This window comes from Mirounga angustirostris, unplaced genomic scaffold (assembly GCF_029215605.1).
Source record: "Mirounga angustirostris isolate CCGP_5_RB_7025 unplaced genomic scaffold, mMirAng1.0.hap1 SCAF_5, whole genome shotgun sequence".
Lineage (NCBI taxonomy): Eukaryota > Metazoa > Chordata > Mammalia > Carnivora > Phocidae > Mirounga > Mirounga angustirostris.
The window spans coordinates 165866274-165888823 of NW_026991713.1; the positions used below are offsets into that span (position 1 = coordinate 165866274).

Sequence of the window (22550 nt, forward strand, 5' to 3'; positions counted from 1 at the left end):
AGAAGCAGGCTTCCCGCCAAGCAGGGAGCGCAATGCGGGGCTTGATCCCAGGACCCTGAGATCATGACCTGAGCCGAAGGCAGATGCTTAATGACTGAGCCACCCAGGCGCCCCTAGACCTGTAATTTTAATTTAAAAACTTTGATCTGGGAAGTATTTAAGAGAATATATTAACAAATTCAATTTTAATAAGTTCTAGGGATTGAATGTAGAGTGTGGCGATTGTAGTGAATAATATTGCATTTGGGGGCCTGGGTGGCTCAGTCAGTTGAATGTCCAACTCTTGATTTCGGCTCAGGTCATGATCTCTGGGTTGTGAGACTGAACCCTGCTTTGGGCTCCGCGTTCCTTGGGATTCTCTCTCCCTCCCTTGGTCCCTCCCCCAACTCTCTCTCTCTCAAGTAAATTAATCTTTTAAAAAATACTGCATTGTGTATTTGAGGTTTGCTAAGAGAATAGCTGTTCTCACCACAAAAAAGAAATGGTAATTATGTGACACAGTGGAGGTGTGAGGGTGTTGTTTTGTGGATGTATAAGTGCATCAAATGGACACATTGTGCACCTTAAACTTACACAGTATTATATGTCAAGCATATCTCAAGAAAGCTGGACAAAGTGTCACTTTTAGCTATTAAAATATTGACTTTTATTTTTGTTTCTATTTATATGCAACTGTGCCAGACCTGCTTCTGAGTACCTTTACTAAAGTTTGCTTTTTGGTCTTATATTTGATAAATTTTTGTAAATGTTCATAGAAATCTGGAAAGTGATCTCTGGGGGAATGGATATGCCCACGTGGGCACACACATGCATGCTCACATGGTAAATCAGCCTTCATAGGAAAATGTCTACATTATTCATATCCTCTTTTTTTTTTTTTTTTTTTTTGTCCAGGTAATTTGTCAAAGGCTTAGAGGGTGTACTTAAAGTCTTCACCAATTTTTTAAAATGAATTTTTCTTTATATTTAAGTTATCTTTACTTTCTAATATATGATGCATAGAGGTTTGGGACTATTATTTTGAATTTTACCCTTTTTAAACATAAAATGACTTTATACTTTCAATGCTTTTTGTTTTGAATTGTTTTGAAGTTGGAACTTTCTTTTTTTACATTTGCCTTAATATCATTTCCCATAATTTTTAAAAACGATCTTATTTATTTGAGAGAGAGAGAGAGTGATGGAGAGAGAGCATGAGTGGGCAGAGGGAGAGGGAAAAGCAGGCTCCCCACTGAGCAGGGTCCCCTATGCAGGACCTGATCCCAGGACTCTGGGATCATGACCTGAGCCGAAGGCAGATGCTTAACTGACTGAGCCACCCAGACGCCCCCACTTCCCATAATTTAATTTGTAAACTTCTCTACTTATTTTACTTTATTATTTTTTAAGATTTTATTCATTTATTTGAGGAGAGAAAGAGAACAAGAGCAGGGCAGAGGGGGAGGGAGGGCAAGGAGTCTGGCACAGAGCTGGATCCCAGGACCCTGGGATCATGACCTGAGCCGAAGGCAGATGCTTAACCGACTGAACCACCCAGGTGCACCCACTCATTTTACTTTAAATGGCCCTTTAAAGGCAGCAGGTGATGGAAATTGTGTCATTATTCTGGCTGCTTCTTGTTCTGAAGGAAGCTGAGTCTTATTTTGTTCTTTTGTGAGTAGCCTGTATTCTCTACCTGGATGCTCAGAGTACTTTTCCTCATCTTTGAAATTCAAAATGCCACCAGGATACCTAGTTTTGTAAGTGTCCTCACTAAGCTAATGTAGATTGTTTTCATGTGTAAACACAGAATGCTGGATAAAATAGAAAAAAAAATGTAAATATGTTTGCCTGCTTGCTTCAACTGTCCCTGCCCCTTCCCTGGCTCTGCCCTGCGTTGTAGGGACTGATCCCTGCAAACTACTTTTCTAGACTTCCTGGCCAAAGGGAGGTGCCAGCAGGAGATGAGAAGGTGGGGCTAAACACAGAGGCTCTGGTATTTCTCCCTACCTCTAGCTCCTTTGACAGATGTCTCCAGCAGGGGCTCTCTCTCTCTTCAGTGGTTCCTGCCCTGGATCTTGACAGAGGAGACCCCCTCCTTCCATGGCCCCAGTTCCTGCTGAGCAGCCTCTACCATAGTTCTTTCCCCTTTGAGTGCTCTGGAGTTCTGGTAATTCTGCCTTCTCTATGTGTCCCTCCAGACTAGGGGTGGGAATCAATTTCTGTTTCTGTTGTTCCGAATCTCTGCTAACCATGCTTTATTGGGTTCTTCAGCCTTCTAACCACTTATGTAGCCCACGGTTTTATTTTTTTTTTATTATTTTTATTTATTTTTAAATATTTTATTTATTTGACAGAGAGAGACACAGCGAGAGAGGGAACACAAGCAGGGGGAGTGGGAGAGGGAGAAGCAGGCTTCCCGCGGAGCAGGGAGCCCGATGCGGGGCTCGATCCCAGGACCCTGAGATCATGACCTGAGCCAAAGGCAGACGCCTAACGACTGAGCCACCCAGGCGCCCCTGGAGGTGTTTAGTTCTGCCCAGACAATTGCTGTAAAGCCTCCAGTGATAAATCAGAACTCCAGACTGGGAGGTCAGGGAAGCGCAGTCCCGAATTTATACTACCCATTGGTGCAGGCATTCCAAGCCAAGAATGAAGGTGCAAAGTGGTCCTCAACTGATGGACTGCCTTTGGCATCTGTGCTGTGGGTCTGGCTCTCGGAGCACGTGCAGTTCCAAAGGTATGAGCAGCACCTGCTGAAGATGCTGCTGGAGTTCCTACCCACAGAAAGTGGTGGACCACAACGGGAAACAGTTTACCGCTAGAAAAAGTCCAAGAAGTACAGAGAGGAGGATTGGTGCCTTAGGAAATTGAGATGATAGGGGTGCCTGGGTGGCTCAGTCATTAGGCGTCTGCCTTCGGCTCAGGTCATGGTCCCAGGGTCCTGGGATCGAGCCCCGCATCGGGCTCTCTGCTCGGCGGGAAGCCTGCTTCTCCCTCCCCCACCCCCCGTGCTGTGTTCCCTCTCTCGCTGTGTCTCTCTCTGTCGAATAAATAAATACAATCTTAAAAAAAAAAAAGAAATTGAGGTGATAGAATGATACATTGTACACCTGAAAGAAAATTGTGAAAAAGTGGAAGGATGAACGGTAAAAGAATAAAAATTATAATCCAAGATTCATACTCAGCGAAAAATGAGGGGAGGGTTTAGAAAGGGACCAAATTAAACTGCTGAAAATGGAAAACATAGTCATTTAGATGAAAAAGTCAGCGGACAGGTTAAAACCATGAGTTAAGTTACAACTGAAAAAAGAATTGGGGAATTTAATTTTGAGGAAACTGTTTATAAAGATACACAGAGTTAAAACTATGAAAATTTAAAAAAGAAGAATGTAAGAAATGTGGAAGATACAATAATGTAACAGTTAAGATTTAGCTCAAGGACCAGTAAGCACTCTGGGTATTTTAAAAAGGAAGGGGATTTGATGTTTACAACTTGTTGAAGGGCTGAAGGCCTGGATTTTAGGTGGGTCTCCAGAATGACTCCCAGAATAATTCAGAACTGGCCTTCTAGGAGAGTTACTACTACTGAGACTGCCATTGGAGTAGCCTTCCTGTTCCTAAAACTTTCTCTTGACCCTCCCCCCGAAAACTGGAGAGTGGACCCCTGAAGCTGTGATCCAAGGATCTAAGAGCTACCATCACAACAACCACTTCTTCAGAGCCAGGAAGCTGGAGAGTGGACAGTGGAATATGGCTGCAGGAAAATGTCATGTTTCCATTGCCTTTTCTTTCCTATAGAAACAACCGGAAGTGGTCAGGAAAAAGGTTTTCATCCAGTGCAGCCCATACCAGCTTGTGAAAGGCATTAGTTAAGTTTTCAGGAATTTTATAAGCCAGTTATTAAACATAGCCATTCTTTTTTTTTTTTTATTCTTACATGTTAATCCCCATACATTACATCATTAGTTTTAGATGTAGTGTTCCATGATTCCTTGTTTGTGCACAACACCCAGTGCTCCATGCAGAACGTGCCCTCCTCAATACCCACCACCAGGCTAACCCATCCTCCCACCCGCCTCCCCTCTAGAACCCTCAGTTTGTTTTTCAGAGTCTATCGTCTCTCTTGGTTCGTCTACCCCTCCGATTTCCCCTGCTTCATTCTTCCCCTCCCGCTACCTTCTTCTTCTTCTTTTTTTTTTTTCTTAACATATATTGCATTATTTGTTTCAGAGGTACAGATCTGAGATTCAACAGTCTTGCACAATTCACAGCGCTTACCAGAGCACATACCCTCCCCAGTGTCTATCACCCAGTCCCCCCATCTCTCCCACCCCACCCCCCACTCCAACAACTCAGTTTGTTTCCTGCGATTAAGAATTCCTCATATCAGTGAGATCATATGATACATGTCTTTCTCTGTTTGACTTATTTCACTAAACATAGCCATTCTTAAATGAATGATAAATGAAACGTAAACTTACCTTCTTAAATGAAGGATCAACTGACAAAAAAACAAAGGTAATAAATAGTAAAAACTCATCACTTCCTAATTATGTGACTGCATTTTCTTGTTATCTGTGATTTGTGGTTAACTTAGTGGCATCTGTGGAAATGGTGTATGTGGAAATATGTGGAAATACTGTATAATGGTGTGCAAAGTAATTGGCGAACGTGTGGAAGAATCTAGAAAAGCTTTGGAAGCCGCTACAACAATAGCAACAACGATGACTGATAACTTGGGGCTTGAAAGTAAGGTCGACCTGAAATACTGGACAATGATAACACGGAAGAACAAGGCAATCCAAAAATGATAAACAACCCAATAGATAAAAATGAGAAGCAAATCTACAGAAGAGGAACCCAGAATGGCCAAAAGCCCTATAAAGAGATGCCTAAATTGGCAATCAAGGAAATCCTGTTAAGAAAAATGAAACAGTCTGATAATACCAAATGTTGGCAAGGCTATGAGGGAAATAAATGCCTTTTGATGAACAATGGGTCTCTAAATTGCCACAACCATGAGGATGGTTTTAAAATATATCCACAAATTCTTTGGTACTCCATCTTTCAAAAGGTGGAGGCTGATTCCTCCTTCCGTGGGTGTAGGCTGTACTTAACCACTTGCTTCCAATGAATTGAGTATGGTGAAGGTGATGGCGTGTGATTTCCAAGACCAGGTCATCAAATCTCCCTCCTGTCTCTTGGATCACTTGTCCGGGGGAAGCCAGCTCCCATGTCATAAGAACACTTTAGCAGCCCTATGGCAGGGACCACAAGGAAGTGAGACTTTCGTGAATAGCTGTGTGAATAAGCCATCTTGGAAGTGGATCCTGCAGACTCAGTCACGCCTTCTGATGGTGGTAGCCCTGGTCAATGTCTTGACTGCAAACTCATGAGATCTCCTGAGCCGAAACCATCCAGCCAAGCAACTTTTGATTCCTGACCCACAGGAATCGTGGGTGAGATAGTAAATATTTGTTGTTCTAAGCCACTGATTTCAGGGGTAATTTGTTTTGTAGCAATAGAAAACTGACTCAGCCATCTTGGAGAGCAGTTTGGCAAAACTGTGTAATATTTTATTTAGGTATATAGGCTGGAGAAATGCCTGCAGATATCATTGTAGCGTACTTTTTAAAGATTTTATTTATTTATTTGAGAGAGAGAGAATGAGAGACAGAGAGCACGAGAGGGAAGAGGGCAGAGGGGGAAGCAGACCCCCCGCTGAGCAGGGAGCCCAATGTGGGACTCGATCCTGGGACTCCAGGATCATGACCTGAGCCGAAGGCAGTCGCTTAACCAACTGAGCCACCCAGGCGCCCTGTAGCATACCTTAAAAAAAAAAGATTTATTTAGGGGCACCTGGGTGGCTCAGTTGGTTAAGCATCTGCCTTCAGCTCAGGTCATGATCCCGGGGTCCTGGGACCGGCTCAGGTCCTGCATCAGGCTCCCTGCTCAGCCTGCTTCTCCTTCTCCTTCTGTTGCTCCTTCTGCTTGTGCTCTCTCTCTTTTTAAAAAGATTTTATTTATTTATTTAGAGAGCGGGGAGGGACAGAGAGAGAGAGAATCTCAAGCAGACTCCGAGATGAGCTCTGATCTCATGGATTGAGCCTCTCTGGGACTCGATCTGAGGACCCTGAGATCAGGACCTGAGCTGAAACCAAGTGTCTCACCCTTAACCAACTGCGCCACCCTGGTGCCTGCATGCTTTTTTTTTTTTTTCTTCAGCTTTATTTATTTAAGTAATCTTTAAATGCAATGTGGGGCTTGAACTTATGACCCCGAAATCAAGAGTTGCAGCTCCTCTGACTGAGCCAACCAGGCACACCCATTACAGCATACTTTTATGTCAGTTGGATAATGAATAAATAAATTGCAATATATTTATACCATGGAAAACTATGGAGCAGTTAAAAATAAATTAGGTGTGTGTGTATGGATTTGGATAAATCCCTAAAATTTAATATAGAGTGAAATGTGCAAGTTGTAAAAGCATATGTGTGGTGTGTTATTATTTATGTAAATTTAAAGATATATACAGCAATACTATAATATATACAGTTACTCCCAAACGTAGGAACATTTAAAACATGATGGGAAGGATGCATTTCACAGTGGAGGGAAGGCGGTGGAGGAATAGAATAGGTGGGCAGGGCATCAATGTCATATATTATTTCTGTTTAAAAAAAATCTATACCAAATAAGGTAAAATGTTCAATCTGAGTGGCGGGTCCATGCATGCATTATATTATTTGCGGAATTTTCTGTTTGTTTGAAATACTCCTATTGCCATTAATGTAGATTTCCATTCTATTATTTTTGGGGTTTCTTTGTTTTGCAAGGTCTGCCCCTTTCCCAGATCGGCTTGCCTCTCAGCAGATTGTCTTGTCTTTTTGACGTGATTTCTCCTCACCTTACTGTGATATTTCCTAATGAATTTGCATTCTTATTTCATACATACCCTGCTTTCTTGTTTTCTGCTTACTCATTCCTGTCTGATTTGCGCTCTATCCAAACTCTGTTTGCCAATTGGCTTGCCCCTGCAGGATCTTCACAAGGGAACACAATTGTTTTATAAGTGCTTAGGCAAACGCCCGGTGGGTGTCTGGCTGGCATTCGTGGGGAGCATCTTTGCTGGGGGAAGATGGGCTCTTGTTGTCTCCTTTAGAAGCACTACTTTAGAGTAGTGCTTCTCAGACTATTTGTGGGGGAGGATTAGTTCAAACATGAAGTCAACTGGTCACATGCTTACATGTTGGGACAAGGCTATACATTGCTGTAAAAATTTCTATGCTTTCTTTCAAATCCAGTCTTTATCTCATTGCAGAGCAGCAATGAGCAGTGTTCAGCTGGCCGTGGTCCACGGACCACACTTTGAGGAGCACTGCTTTAGAGGCCCGGCAGAATTACATTTTGGTACAGTGTTTGTCCAGAAAAATAGTATCAGCCTACAGCAGTGTGCCTGAATCTTTGCTCTTGTAGACAAAAAAAAAAAAAAAAAAAAAAAAAAGGAAGGTGTGTTAGTCTGGGTTCTCCAGAGAAACATAGAGAGATTTATTATAAGGAATTGGCTCGCACAGTTAGGGAGGCTGAGAGGTCCCATGATCTACAGTTAGGGAGGCTGAGAGGTCCCATGATCTGCAGCTGGCAAGCCGGAGATCCAGGAGAGCCAATGGCCTCAGCTCCAGGCTGAGTGCAGGTCCCAAGGTGGGAGAAGATGGTGTCTCAGCTTCGCAGTTAGGCAGAGAGAAGGATTTCTCCTTCTGCTTCTTTGTTCTCTTCAGGCCTCCCGCAGATTGGATGAGGCCCATCCACCTTGGGGAGGGCACTGTGCTTTCCTGAGGCTACTGAATCAAATGTGAATCTCACATTTGTTCAGAAACACTCTCACGGACACACCCAGAAAAATGTTTAAGCAAATACATGGGCACCCTGTGGCCCAGTCAAGCTGACATGGAAAATTAACCATCTCGGAAGGGCATCAAGTAAATGTGAGTGGGGGGTCTTCTGTTTATTACTCTGCCAGGAAACATGCCAGTTCCTTTACCCTAAAAACACAGGAGCCACCCCTTTCGTTATTTATTTGATCATTTGTGTATTATTTTAAATGTTATTTCTAGTATAGTTAACATATAGTGTCCTTTGGTTTCAGGTGTGCAATACAGTGATTCAACAACCCTACACATTACTCAGTGCTCATTGAGATAAGTGCGCTCTTGGGGCATCTGGGGGGCTCAGTCGGTTAAGGGTCTGGCTCCTGGTTTCAGCTCAGGTCATGATCTCAGGATTGAGCCCCATGTCGGGCTCAGTGTGGAGCCTGCCTAAGATTCTTCTTCCTCTGCCCCTTCCACCCCCACCCCCCACCTGCCTCATTCTCTCTCTCTCAAAAAAGAAATTAAATAAAAAAAATAAGTGTACTTTTAATCCCCTTCACCTGTTTCACCCATTCCCCCCCTTTTTGTTTTAGCCTCCTGATACCTTGTCCTTGAGGTGACCCTGAAGCCGGGCTCCCTGGTGCCCAGGAAACAGACTCCTCTTCAGTTCTGGTGCTTTCCATTCAAAGAGCTCCTTCTTCCCGATGGAGCGAGCTGCTTGCTGACAGCATGTGGCACTGGGAGAAGTCTGCTTCTCCCTCTCCCTCAGCTGCTCCCCCTGCTCATGCTCTCTCTCTCAATCTCACATAAATAAAATCTTTTATTTATTTATTTGAGAGCGAAAGTGAGAGATCACAGAGGGAGAGGGAGAAGCAGGCTTCCCGCTGAGCAGGGAGACCGATGTGGGGCTCGATCCCAGGACCCCGGGGCCATGACCCGAGCCGAAGGCAGACACCCAACTGACTGAGCCACCCAGGTGCCCCTAAATAAATAAGATCTTAAAAATAAAAAGTAACCCAGTGTGTTTTATCTTCAACCCAGTGAATCCATGGTCTCTTTGCCCTGCATCCTGTTTCATATAATCTTTAGCAAATATTACTGACGGTATTATTGAGAGTATGCCTGGCACTAAATCTAGTGCTTTCTATAAGTTATCTTATTTCATATTTACAAAAATACTGTTCAATGTGTATCAAAATTTTTGAAGAGGAGAAAATCGTTGCTGACAGAGGTTAAGTAACTTACCCACATTGGCTAATAAGGGTAAGAGCTAGAATTTCAGTCTAACACCGGTTTTGACCAGAAAGTTCCGATTCTTTACCATAAAACTGCACTGCCTTACAGAAAATACAAAAAAAAAAAAAAATTCACATGATAAACAATCATAAATAATATCTCTCAATGAGTAAAATTGCCTTTGGAAAAAAAATGTATTTTGTTCATTTTCCTCCCTAGAAGGACCCATCTTTAAGTTTCAGTTCGGGATCGTGTTTATCTTTGCTGATGAACTTGTGTGTTTCCTTTCCGTAGCCGAAGAGAGAATCTTAAAGCTTGGGTTTCCCCAGGTGGCTTGGAGTGAAATTCAGCCCTTAATTGCAGTGGCTGTTTTTAGCTTACTTGGGATGATGTTCTTCCCTTTCTTGAACATGACTTCATTTATCCATGCGTATGGTTCGCTTGCCCGTTTCCTTTCCCACTAGACGTGGAGCGTTTCGGGTGCAGACTGAATGCACTGAATGCGTCCCTAATTTTGTAAGCTGCCTTTTCCAGAAGCAAATTATGTTGGTATGTCAAAGGGTTTCAGGTGTGGCCAGTTTTCTTTGCAAAGTACTCGACATTTATCCTGTGGCTGAACTAGGTTGTGGCTTGGATATGTTCGATCGAGTATAACCTTGTTACTGCGGCTGTAAAAACTTGTGTGGCACCTTGAGAGCATCAGACAACCAGGTGAAAAGTTGATAATGGGAAGATGTTTATAAAATTCGAGGAGAAACTAGAATGATGAGCCACGGCCAGGAAAGGGGATGCTTTCTGCACGTGTGCTGACCTCAGGGGGCCTTATCCCCAGGTGGTGAAATTAGTGTCTTCCCATGTTTATAGGACTGAAACATTGTTTAAAAGAACAGCTGATGAGGCAGATCGGTCCAGTGGCAGTGCTGGGAGGGAAGCTGAAGCCACACAGGAAGCATTCGCCAGTGTTGTGAAATAAACACAGCCCAGGACCCCCCAAATCAGGATCGGCCCCAGGAAAAGGGAGGGTGGTCCTAATTCATACATCTGATTCTCACTTTTAAACATGTTTGGCCTGAAAATGAAGTTGGTGAAAAGAGGAGATGGTAATTGAAGTGTTTGTCCAGAAAAAGATTCTTGTATTTTATTTTATGTGTAAAGATAGATGCAGCTGGGGGAGGGTAAGTCTGACTTATAATCAGCTGAAGATATTCCCCATATGAATTGGCCAGCGCAGACGTACTTCGTTACTAGCATCCCGCCGTCTGTGATGGGCCCATGGATGTCCGTTTTGTTCTCCGGGGAGGGGTAAGGGTGGTGTGGAGCCTGTTGCTGGCTCTTGCCTCAGCCATGTGTCTGTTTTACTTTTTGGGGCCCAGAACATTCATGAGAGACGTCCCAGTTGTTATGATGAGTGAAAAGTACCTTTGATAGAAATAGAGAAATCAGGAAGTGTGGCCTATTTTTTGGGGAAGATAATTAATTCATTTTTAGACATCTTGAGTTTGAAATGAGAGTTTGACATCCGGTGGAAATGTCTGGTGCTTAGCTGAGGCTGCTTCGTCGAAATAGCACTCAGGAGGCTTGTGTTCTAGACCTGATTCCTCTACTAACCAGCTTTGTGTTCTGGATGAAGCCCTGTAACTTCTAGGAGTCTCGGTTGGTTTGTAAGTCAGGGGCTCTCAGCCCAAGTAGGGACATGCTGGTGTGTGCTCTAGGTTAGAGGGAGAGAGGGCAGGCGGGGTCCTGCAGGGCTTGTCACTCAGTGGTGTCCCAGGGAAAAGAAGGCAGGAGCCCCCCCCCCCCCCCGCCATGCCCACCCCCAGTGCCTGCTGGCTCCAACATCCCGCGATTAGGACAGTTGCTGTCATGAATGTGGTTTGAGGGACAGCAGGGTTTGGGTGTCCTGAACGGTCATCCTCGGAGACTGGCTGTCTTCCTGTAATTTATAGCTTGTAACTCAGCCCCTCAGTGCCTGGAGGGGCCATTGGGGCTGCCGTACAGATGCAAACTTGATAAGAAACAGCACTCTACAAGTGACTTATGTGGAGAATGAGGGGTGTGTGGGGAGAGAGCTCAGGGGTTGTTTCTCTCCCACAGAACCCTAGCAGGAAGGCCCTCACCTCTGCTTGAATGCCCCCAGTGGCGGGGAGATTACCCCTTCTGGTGCCGCCCGGTTCACCTTCCTGGAGCTCTGTTAAGAGGTTTTCTCTACCCACAGCCTGTAATTGACTCCCCATACTTCCTACCTATTCCCTAATTCCACTCAAAGGTTGATCAGTCCTCTTAGCCCTGTTTCCAGATAGGGAAGCAGAACATGCTCCCTGACATGCTCAGCAGCTCACTCACTGTCACAGAGTCATGTTCTCTCTGCTGTGGAGGAGCCCACCGTTCTAACTGCCTTGTCTTTAGCTCTGCTGTGCTTGCTCTTTCCATGTCCTTACCAACTCTCTTTCCTCCCTCTTCCCTTAGCCTGCATCACACTGTGGGCCGGTGTCTGGACGGAGGAGCTTTGCCTGGAGGGTTTGTTGGTCTGGTCTCAGGGATGCTTTGATTCCCTGTGAGGCTGCTGGGAGCTGCTTTGTTCTGGGGCAGGTGAGGTGCCGCTCACCTTTACAGCAGGGCAGGTGGTGTGAGTGGTGTCTCAGAGGGTGTGCTCGTAAGCCGGCCCCGTTAGCTGGTGTCTGCATCCCAGTCAGGCCTGGGGGCTGCTTCTCTGAGGCGCAGAAGGCTGTACGTGTATTTTTTTTTTTTAAAGATTTTATTTATTTATTTGAGAGAGAGAATGAGAGAGACAGAGCACGAGAGGGAAGAGGGTCAGAGGGAGAAGCAGACCCCCCGCTGAGCAGGGAGCCCGATGTGGGACTCGATCCCGGGGCTCCAGGATCATGACCTGAGCCGAAGGCAGTCGCTTAACCAACTGAGCCACCCAGGCGCCCGGCTGTACGTGTATTAACTTAGGGCCTGCCATTTCCTACCTGATTTAAGTGCTGTGTGAGTGGGTCATCTGCTTTACCCGGGAAAAGTGGAACACTTGGATCTCCGCTCGGTCACAGCTAAGACGCCCAGTAGTCCCCCAGGGAGCCCAGCATTTCTGGGATGTGCATTCCTGATGAGTACTGAGAAAAGAGTTTGTCGGGCGCAGGAAAGGAGCAGAGAGGATTCCTTTTTGCATGGAAAGGACTTGCTGATGACATGGGTATCCCACAGTCTGCAAGATTCATGATTGAGTCAGTAAAATGAAGTCAGGTGTAAAGCGAAGAAAGCGATGGAACTCGAGAGCATCTGGGGACTGTTCAGACCATGAGGACCCTGGCATTTTCTGACTTTCCCTCTAGAAATGTGATTGTTGCGTTAAAAATGACACCAGCCATCTGGGAACCAAGGTGGCCCTCTCCGGAAGGACAGAAGGAATGAATGATGATGTCTTTTCTCTCCCCACTCCCGCTTGTCTTGTGAACAGGGAAAAGATGCCTTTCCACCACGTGACCGCTGGCTTGTTGTACAAGGGGAATTACCTGAACCGATCCCTGTCGGCCGGCAGCGACAGCGAGCAGCTTGCGAACATCTCCGTGGAGGAGCTGGACGGTAAGGGGCCCGCCCCGTCTGGGAGGTTAGCCACCCCACGGAGGCCTTTGAGGCTCTTGTGCCTCTGAGGTGAACGCACCAGGCTCTGGCCACCCGCCCGTTGTGGCCCAAGTCTAACGGTGGTGCGACGGGAGAGAGCTCAGGGACAGGTCCGCGCGAATGACGTCTTGGTGTGGGACCGAGCCTGTAGCCTGAGAAATCTCTGGTGAATGTCTTGGTTTCTTTGTAGGCTGACCTTGGGGCTGGCCTTCAGCTACCAAAATGTGTTTTCCAGTTTATGGAATCTTTATCATCCGTGGTGTTGTCATGTTTCCACTTTGTCATTTCCGTGGGGCCCAGCTGTAGGGGAGGCGAGGGCTGAAAAGCCCCGCTCTTGACCTGGGGCTGTGGTGCTTTGAATCCTGCCCAGATCAGAATCATCTGGAAGCCGCGTCTAGGTGGGAACGGACAGCAATTATTTTAATTGCCTCTGTTCCTTTGTAACACAGTGTAGCCCTGGGTGTTCAGGGCAGGGTTAGGGATGAGAACAAACCTGGGCACACCATGGCTGTATTCATCCTGGGACGGTGCCCTGTTGTATCCTCATTGGTCACCTAAGCCCCTGATTAAGCAACCAACCACATTAAAACGAGGAAGAAGGAATTTATTTCTTCTGGAACAGAGAATTAGGTTGATCCAGCCAGATGTTTGCCTAGGTGCCCCATCTGCTGAGGCCGAGCCAGAATCCGTTTTCCCTAGTATTCTGGAATGTTATGCTCCTTGTAACACAATTTTATTTTATTTATTTATTTATTTATTTATTTTTTAAAGAAGATTTTATTTATATATTTGACAGAGAGAAACAGCGAGAGAGGGAACACAAGTGGTGGGGCGGGGGCGGGGCGGAGTGGGAGAGGGAGAAGCAGGCTTCCCGCGGTGCAGGGAGCCCGATGCGGGGCTCGATCCCAGGACCCCAGGACCATGAACTGAGCCAAAGGCAGACGCCCAACGACTGAGCCACCCAGGCGCCCCCTCCTTGTAACACCGTTTTAAAGCATGAAGTCGAAATTTGCTTTCAACAATAGAGAAGTCAGAATTTCCCCAGACGGCCCACATATTCGCTTTTAAGTGGAATGGTCTGACCAGCATGCTGTGTCTGTGCACAGATGGGAGCCTCACGGCCGTTACTCACAAGAAGAAGGTGGGGAAATTCAGCTCTGGGCCAACGAAGCCACACTTGCTTCCGAGTTGGCAGGAGTTGAGGGAAGTGGAGGATGGGGTCGTCTGATAGCTTTTCCTGCTCTCCTCTGGTTTGATTGCTTGCTTATCTGAAAGACTGGCTTGTTTACACGAGCCAGGGGTAGAGCCGTGGAGGGTGCTGGGTGAGGTCCACAGGGGAGGCCGGGGGTGTTATAGGAAGCAGGAGCGCGTGGTGGAGCCTGGCTCCTTAGGGCCAGCAGGTGCTCACTGCAGTCTGGACAGAGGCTGGTGGCAGGAGAGGAGAGCAGGACCCTGGGATCTCCTGGCCTTCTGTTGGCCAGAGGACATTCAGACGCAGGATGCAGGAGGCCGTAGAGCCCTGACTGCCTCCAAAGCGAGGTGACCAGAAAGAAGGACCAAAGCTCTGCTGGCGTGTTTGGCGGGGCCCCAGGCTCCCAGCACCCTGGGGAGTCCACTCTCTGGAGACATCAGGGAAGTGGTGCATTGATTTGGGGGTGGGTTTGCACTTGTGTTTTTGTTGAGTAGGTCGGTCCCTGGGCTTCGTCATCGGCAGGAGGGACTGAAGGCCTCCCTGAGCAGAGGCCATGAGGATGGGGCAGGAAGTCCCTAGTTTGGGATAACTCTTAGAGAGGCTGACATTACTAACCAAAGGAAGTTTGGGGATCACCTGTGGCTTTCACAGATCCTGGCTTTCCCTTTCCCTCCCTCCTCCTCAACTTCGCCATGAATAATCAAGAGATGACTTCTCCTCAGGTCGTCGGCTTTTTTCTCTGTGAAATCTGGGCCACTGCCAGGGCACGCAGCTTTTCAAGAGGACTGCGGGCTGGATTTTGTCCCCCCAGGGTGCCCGGCAGAACCACCTTCCGTGTAGTTGGGCGAGCAGCCGAGCTCAGGAGCATGTTTCGCTCAGGCAGCTGAGCCAGGCTGAAAGGTGTCTTCTCGGCAGGCGAGAAGAGCAGGGAGAGATTCTAACAGCCCTCAAGCCTAGGTGGGCAGGCTTAGCAGTGGGGGGCCTGCAGGGTCACTGATGGAGTCCAGCCAGACTTTATGGCCTGAGGCCTGAAGCCGGCTGCTGAAGACACTGTGTTTGTCCTTCAGGAGGGTAATCCAGGCTCTCAGCTTGGAGAAGGGCCATTTATTTTCTGATGGAAGATTCCTTCTACTTATTTACTTTTGGCCAAGGTGAACCCTGAGTTATGACTGCTCATGCTTTATGATGAGCATCTTGGGGCCCTGGGCAGGGCTGTGCGGATGTGCGCTGAGTTTAGAGCAAGCAGGCAGGGTCTGAAAACCAACCACAGGTTGGTTCTCGGGGACGGCAAGTTTCCGAGGATTTGCCTGTTTGCTGTTCTCTAGGACAAGCTGAGCCCTAAAGTCCTCCCGTTTGGGGCCACTCACTTATCCTCAGGGACACATGGTGTGGTACAGGGAGTGGATGTGTTGGACACTGGTGGACATCAAAGCATCCTTTGTGATCCATTAGTTGGGTACCATCTTCCCTTACCACGCCCCCCTCCCTACCCCACTGAGGCTGCAGCCCCCTGCTTAGGGATGGCCACGGGGACAGGTTTCCCCCCGCTCAGGGATAAATGCCCCTTTCCTTTCATGTAAAGGCCAAACTTGCCCCAGTCCATGAATGGTTACCCTCCCAGAACAGGTGTGCATAGAGCCACTCACCATGCAGGCCTTCTCCGGCTGACATTTACTCTGGGAAGTTTCTATTTCTTCTCTTTAAACAAAGCTCAGGAGGAAATTATGCAAAAAGCCACATCGAGTTGGTCCAATTAGAGTCAGAAATCACCTAACAAACAAACTCAGCAATGATGAATTGGTCGAGACAGTCCATTCATTCATTCATTCATTCATATTTATTCATTTGTCCATTCCTGTTTATTCATTCATTATAGGAATGTTTACCCAAATGCTTTCTGGGTACAGGAGGAAATCAAAGAAGCATAATATTCACTGCCTGTTCCCCAAGGAATTTGCAATCTACCCAGCGAATTTCTGTATATACAACATTTATTAGCAGTATCTTGTACTTAAAAAGAGTGTATCATGTGGAATTTTATCAGACGTGAATTATAACTTTGTAAAAGCCGTTTTCTTAATGCTCTCTATTGAATAATCTTGGGATGTTATTGTAATCTTTAAATTTGCATCCATCTGAAGTTCATTCATATACAGTGTGAATATCCACTGCATGTCAATATACTTCAATTTCTGCACTCATTCCATCCAGGACGGATATTCGGGTTTCCAGTTTGGGGCTGTTAGGATATAATCTAGTCATCCCCCTTCTGTTATGTCTATGATGTTAGGGTCCACTGTCCTCACAGTACCCTCACGGCCACTGTGAAATGTCTGAGTGTGGGTATTTCATGCCTTCCATGCTAATCCTAGATCTTCCTTCTTTGTTTTCTGCATTATATGTCTCTTCTCACATTGTTCTCTGCACTCTGCATTCATTCTCGGGTCTGTCTTCCACATCATTGATTTACTTGGTCTGCAGTCATTTTAACTTTTTTTTTTATTACTACCTTTAGAGCATATTTTCATTATGGATAAAAGCTTCAGTTCCTTTGAAGCCTGGTTTTATTTCAGTAGTCTTCCTTCCTTTTTAAAACACTTTTTGGTCGAAGTAGAATAAAGAAAAGTATTAATGCACAGTTACAGTTATATTCTTGAACGTGAAAACTCATGCAACGGCCACCCAGGTTAAGGACTATATATTACCGGCACCCCAAAGTACCCCAAGGCCCTTCCAAATGCCTCTTCCTGAAAGACGACCACCACCCTGGCTTTCTATCATTGTTTCATGGTGTTTGTGTTTCCCTTCATCTTGGGGGGGGGGGGGCAGGGGGAGGGGTGTCACACCCTATCTATTCTTTTGTTCCTAGCCTTTCTTCCTTAACATATTTGCGAGACTCAGCCATGTTTTTGAGGGTAGCTGAAGTTGATTCATTTTCATTAATAAATAGTATCCCCTCATATATAAATATGCAACCATTAATTTTTTTTTTAAAGATTTTATTTATTTATTTGAGAGAGAGAATGAGAGAGCACATGAGAGGGGGGAGGGTCAGAGGGAGAAGCAGGCTCCCCGCCGAGCAGGGAGCCCGATGCGGGACTCGATCCCGGGACTCCAGGATCATGACCTGAGCCGAAGGCAGTCGCTTAACCAACTGAGCCACCCAGGCGCCCCGCCACCATTCATTTTTATCTGTTCTGTTCTCAATGGGTATTTGGGTTGTTTTCAGTTTGTAGCTATTAGGATATAATCTCACCATCCCTCTCTCTGTTGCTGCTATAGTCTTAGGGTGTGTTTTCCTCATGGCTCTGTCTTCCTGCTTTACTGGGGCCATATTTTTTTTATTCTCTCTCAATTCTTTGTCTTATTGAGGACAACTTGGACACAGTTTGTGAGAATCTCTTTTGTTTCTTGTCATAATGTATGTAGATATGCATATACATATATAAAAGGCCTTTTCCCCCAAGTCTTCCAGCTGATGCTACCTTTATTTTGCATTAGAAGATGTTTCAATATGGTCCTTTTTGCTCTTTTCTGCTCTGCTTTGTGACTCAATAAAGTTCTTCATGGGCCCAGAATCTGTGAGCAAACAGGGTTTGTAAAGAATCTTTAGCCTTCTTTGTTCTATCTTTGCTTTATCTCAGACTTGCGCTAATTTTCCCCTTGTCACCCCCAGCTGGAGAGTCTGGTTTCTAGAAGACACTCATCTAGTCCATGGCTGCTGGGTGGATGTGGGATCTTGATTGCCCCTACTGCTGGGTTGCTTCCTATGCTACAGAATTCTGTCACTCCTTTGTTTTTCCCTTCTCTTGCTCTTTTCCTGTTCTCAAACTAGTGTCCGGCATTCAGTGACCCATGTACACCCTGGTTCTCATCTTGCTCAGATATAATCCAGGATGGGACACAGCAACCCATGGCTCTAGTTGCTCCCAGAGAGTAGGGTTCCATAAATGAGCTTAGAAAAGGGGTGCTGCTGGGCTGGGTTTGGATTGGGTTGGGGAGTAGGTCACCATGGAAAACATTTGCTATGAAATAGGGAGTGACAGCTTGATTTACTGGTCAGTTAGCCTCTGGGTCCCTGGCAGGGGCCAACAATGGTGGTGAGTCAATGTCTTCCTGCCGTAAGTACCACCGTAGTTCCCAGGGTGGGTGGAAATTGTGTTTCTCCAGTTTCATTGGTGTTACCAGTCATGAAAATTCTCCTCAACCCTTGACATGTGTATGCATCTCAAAATTACTATTTCTGGTGATATGCTCATATGTACATTTTTGGGGATATTTTAATTTGAGCTTTGGGAGTAGATGTACCAGTCCACCACCTACTGCCATCATGAAGCCCCGTTTCGGTAGTTCCTTGACTTGCTTTAGATTATTCGAGTCATTGTGTCAACACAGCGCAGTTTCCTCAGTGACCCCTTGCTTGCATAATCCAGTGGACTCTCAGTGTTTATTCTGGATTTTCTGCAGCATCTGGCAGTGTTGCTCACATGCTTGGTTTTGGAGTTTGTCGCTGCTTTGGCATCTACGTCACTAGCTGGTTCTCCTCTTTCCTCTTTTCTACCTCTTTGTCATTTCCACTGTTCCTTGTGTGTCCCTCCTCTTCTGCCCACTGCTCACACACTGTTGTCTCCTGGGGTTGTTGTCCCCATGGACATCTACATGCTGATTGCCTCAAGATATATATCTTCAATCCCTGCCTCGCTCCTGAATTTTAGATCTGCTATCTCTAGGCCCATGTTGATGTCTCACAAGTTCCTTAAGCTCCAAAGATCCAAAGCTGAATGGATTTTCTTTTTTCTCCCAAACTGCCTCTCCTCTGGAATTTTTCTCAGGAAATTATATCACGTTATACCCAGTCAGCTACAACAGTAATTTGGGAGTCATCTTTGGTTCCTCTTTTTCTGCTCACTCCCCACATATAATTGGCAAAGTCTTGCAGATCTTGACTTCTCTCAACTTATCTCAAAACTGTTCCTTCCTTTCTGACCACATTGCTATGGTCTTGGGCCAGGTCCCCACCCCCTGGCTGCAGTCACTCGGAGTGTGACTCTTTGGGCCTCATCTACAATGTCACTCATGTATCAGTTCAGTTCCATTTCATTGGAGGGATGCTTCTCAAATACACGCTTGATTGGGTTATCCCACTGCTTATAACTTTTTTCTTCTTGGCCTACAAATACATAAGTATATATTTTTAATATTTCTTTCATCTTTAAAAAATTTTCAAATCCACAGAGGTTTGGAAAGTATGGTGAATAAGTGTATATCTTCACCTAATTGTTAATACTAAAACATTTGCTTTCTTTCTGTCTCCCTTTTTTTTCCAACACACACACACACAGAGGCATGCATCCACTTTTTTCTGTTCTAGAATTTTAATTAGGTTCTTTTTTATAGTTTCCATTTTTTTCTGTTGGAATACTCATCTGCTTACTCATTGAAACAGTATTTTTCTTTAATTATTTGGACATATTTTCCTATATTTATAATAGCTCCTTAAAGTCTTTATGTACTTAAATCCAGCATCTAGGCTTTAGGCCATCTTGGGGTTGGTTTCTACTGTTTTTTTTAAAGATTATGTTAAAACTTTCCCATTTCTTTGTGTGCCTGTTAATATTTGACTGTCCACTGAACGTTGAGAATGCTATACTATGGAGACTCTGTGTTCTGTTATCTTTCTCTGAAGAGTGCTGATTTTTGCTCCTGTAGATAGCTCAATTACTAGCTGACTGCTTTCAAGTTGTGTAGGTTTGGTTTTATGCTTCGTTAGGGTAGAGCTGTGGGAATCCCAAGGCGTCCCCCAAGCCCCTCTAACTTGGCAGTGACTCAGTCTCCAAACTCTGTCTTCCTTGTGGGTCTTGTCAGGGCTTGGTGTTAGGTTTTGATCATGTGGATCTAAAGGAGGCCTGTAGAGTATATTCTTTACTCTTATGATGAGGTCCTTCTAGTGTTTCAGCTGGATACCTGGGGTATTAATAAGGTTTTTTGGACACCTAGGGCTGCTTTAATTCTAGTATCTGTTTTTTCTTCTCAGCCTTGGAGCAGCTGCTTCCTGGTGAGTCCGGTTTAATCTCAACTTACACGAGGGTAGTCTAGCCTTCGGCCAAGTATTCATGAGAAACCCACATGCGGGCTTCTGGGGTCTTCTCTCTGCAGTTTTCTTCTCTCTGCTGCCTTACCCTACAAGGTTCTAGTTCCTTTAGCTACCCCAGAGTATGAGCTGTGGTTGGGAAGTGGTCCCCAGGCAGAGAGCTAGGGTCAATGTGGGGCTCGCCGGGTGAGTTTCCCTTCTCCCTGCACCTGCAGTCACGTGCTGCCTGTTGTCTCCGGCCTGAAAACAGTTGCTTTAGATATTTTGTTCAGTTGTATGGTTGTACATGGTGGCAGGGTTATTCTTATACCAGTTACTTTGCTGTAGCAGAAGTCTGTTATTAATAATTTTATTTTTTTACCCAAACTGGTTAAAAGTAATTTTCAACCAACGTAGCACTTGACCCTTTAATAGTTCGTTTTTGTTTCTAGTTCTTAAATGCTCTCCACAGCCTACAGCTGGGTGAGCCATAGGGAAACACTGTAACAAAGCATAGGAAGTCCTGTGTGGCCTGGGCCCTTCCTTTTTGTCTGCCTTGACTTCCTGCTTTCCTTCCAGATGGTTCTCTACTGCCTCAAGATCTTTCCTGCTTCTCTGCCTTTGTTCTAGCTGCTTCTGTCTACTGGGACCCATCTTTTAAGTTTCAACATTGTCATCGTCACCATCATCCTAATCATCACAGCCGAAGTTTATTGAGTGCTTACTCTGTGCTGGGAACTGTTCAAAATGCTTTAGATGAATCAACACCCTTAATCCTTTCAATCATCCTGGAATGCAGGTGTTATTATTAACTCCAGTTTTGCAAATGTGGAAAATTGGGATGTAAAAGAACCTTGTCCACGGTTACTAACTAGTGTGTGTTAGAACTGGGATGCTGATTTTCACCGGGCTTCAGAGCCCATGCTTTTTAACTTTTTTTTTTTTTAAAGATTTTATTTATTTATTTGACAGAGAGAGACACAGCGAGAGAGGGAACACAAGCAGGGGGAGTGGGAGAGGGAGAAGCAGGCTTCCCGCTGAGCAGGGAGCCCGATGCGGGGCTCGATCCCAGGACCCTGGGATCCTGACCTGAGCCGAAGGCAGATGCTTAATGACTGAGCCACCCAGGCGCCCCCATGCTTTTTAACTTTTATGCTATGAATCCTCCTCCCTCCTAGATGAGACCCTTTGTGCCTTCCCTGCACCCTCATGTCACTATCCTATATATCACTGCCACCACTGTGACACATGGGTGAGAACTTGCCTGATTAATCAAACTTTCAGTGGGTGGAGAGATATTTTTAAAGCTCTGTGTGAGCCCAGCGTGCTCCTCACTGAGAGCAGAGGTACACTGCATCCCAGAAGAGGCTGGTGATGGGCGTGATCTCTTGCTTTGAGCCCCTTTGAGGGGGCTGGCTCCCGTGCCATGAGCTCTGAAGGACCCCTCCCCACCTCCACCCATCTGGTCCATCATTCATTTTCCTGTAAAGAAGACCCCTGTCCCTCACTTCCTTTCTCTTTGTTTTCCTTTCCTCCTCTAGTTTTGCTGGTTGATTTAAAAATCCAAGAGGCACACCCTAACTTGCCTTCTTGGAGACACTTCCCGCTACAGGCTTTTCAAGAGGGGTTTTAAGGAGGCAGAGACATTACTGTCATAAGAAAAACTCACAACTCTTATCTGAGAAGGCTGATGGCTCTAAGTTCTCTCCTCCAGAGGAGGTTATAAAACCTCCACAAAGAACCACATCATCCAACAAGAGTGGGAGTGCCAGATACACAGCTCTGCTCCCGAGCTGAGAATTAGCTTTACAACCCAGGTCTTTTATCTATCTACGTACCTTCCTCCTGGAGGCTTGACCTGCCTTTGAGCCTTGAGAGGGAAGTCTTTGGTGGAGAGCCACGAAGCTCTGTCAGCGGAGCCAAGGACGGATTTCTCTGATGGCAGCCGCTTTCAAGGGCCCCCTCCTTAAAGGGACATTTGCTTAAGTCTTCTTAGGGTTTCCTGCCTCTTGTTCTGAAAATGCAGTTTGATAGCTGTGTCCAGGAAAGGAACCCGAGGACCGACCCTGCCGCTTTCATTTTATTCATTTGTAATTGATATGCTGCCTGCTTCCAAATGTGATCGAGACATCATATGATAAATGAAGAAACAAACTGCAAAGCTGTTAGAACAGAAATAGAAAATAAAAATCCACATACAAAGAGGAAGGAAAAAAACCTACGACAGCCCCTTAAACTATGCAGTTACTGTGAATGAGCGTGAAATTTAGCTCCAAGCTCTCAATGGGTTGGGGCAGAGAGGTAACACTAGTTATCTTATTCCAATGACAGCCTTAAAGTGCCCCACTGGAAGAAGAGTCCTCTCCTCTCATTTTAATTAGGAGCCCTTTGGCCCATAATAAAAATATCCAATATACAAGTATTTTGTATTATTTCAGAGACGTTGCCACTTTGAACTTTTTCTCACCCTTGTATTTCTGAGGATTTTTTTTTTTTAACCTATTTCCTCTAGCAATAGTGGCTTAGGATGGTGGTGATTCTCAATGAAGGATGAGGAGCTAATTGTAGACTCTCCAGA

General features: G+C 45.6%; 1 protein-coding gene across 1 annotated transcript in view; it reads left to right on the top strand.

The window, feature by feature from the left end:
- Nucleotides 1-22550, top strand: part of CALN1 (calneuron 1) — a 491968-nt gene that overhangs the window by 101804 nt on the left and 367614 nt on the right. The window contains exon 3 of the mRNA XM_054507623.2: nt 12547-12671. Within this exon, the coding sequence (XP_054363598.1) occupies nt 12547-12671 (125 nt within the window). The remainder of the gene's footprint in view (nt 1-12546; nt 12672-22550) is intronic.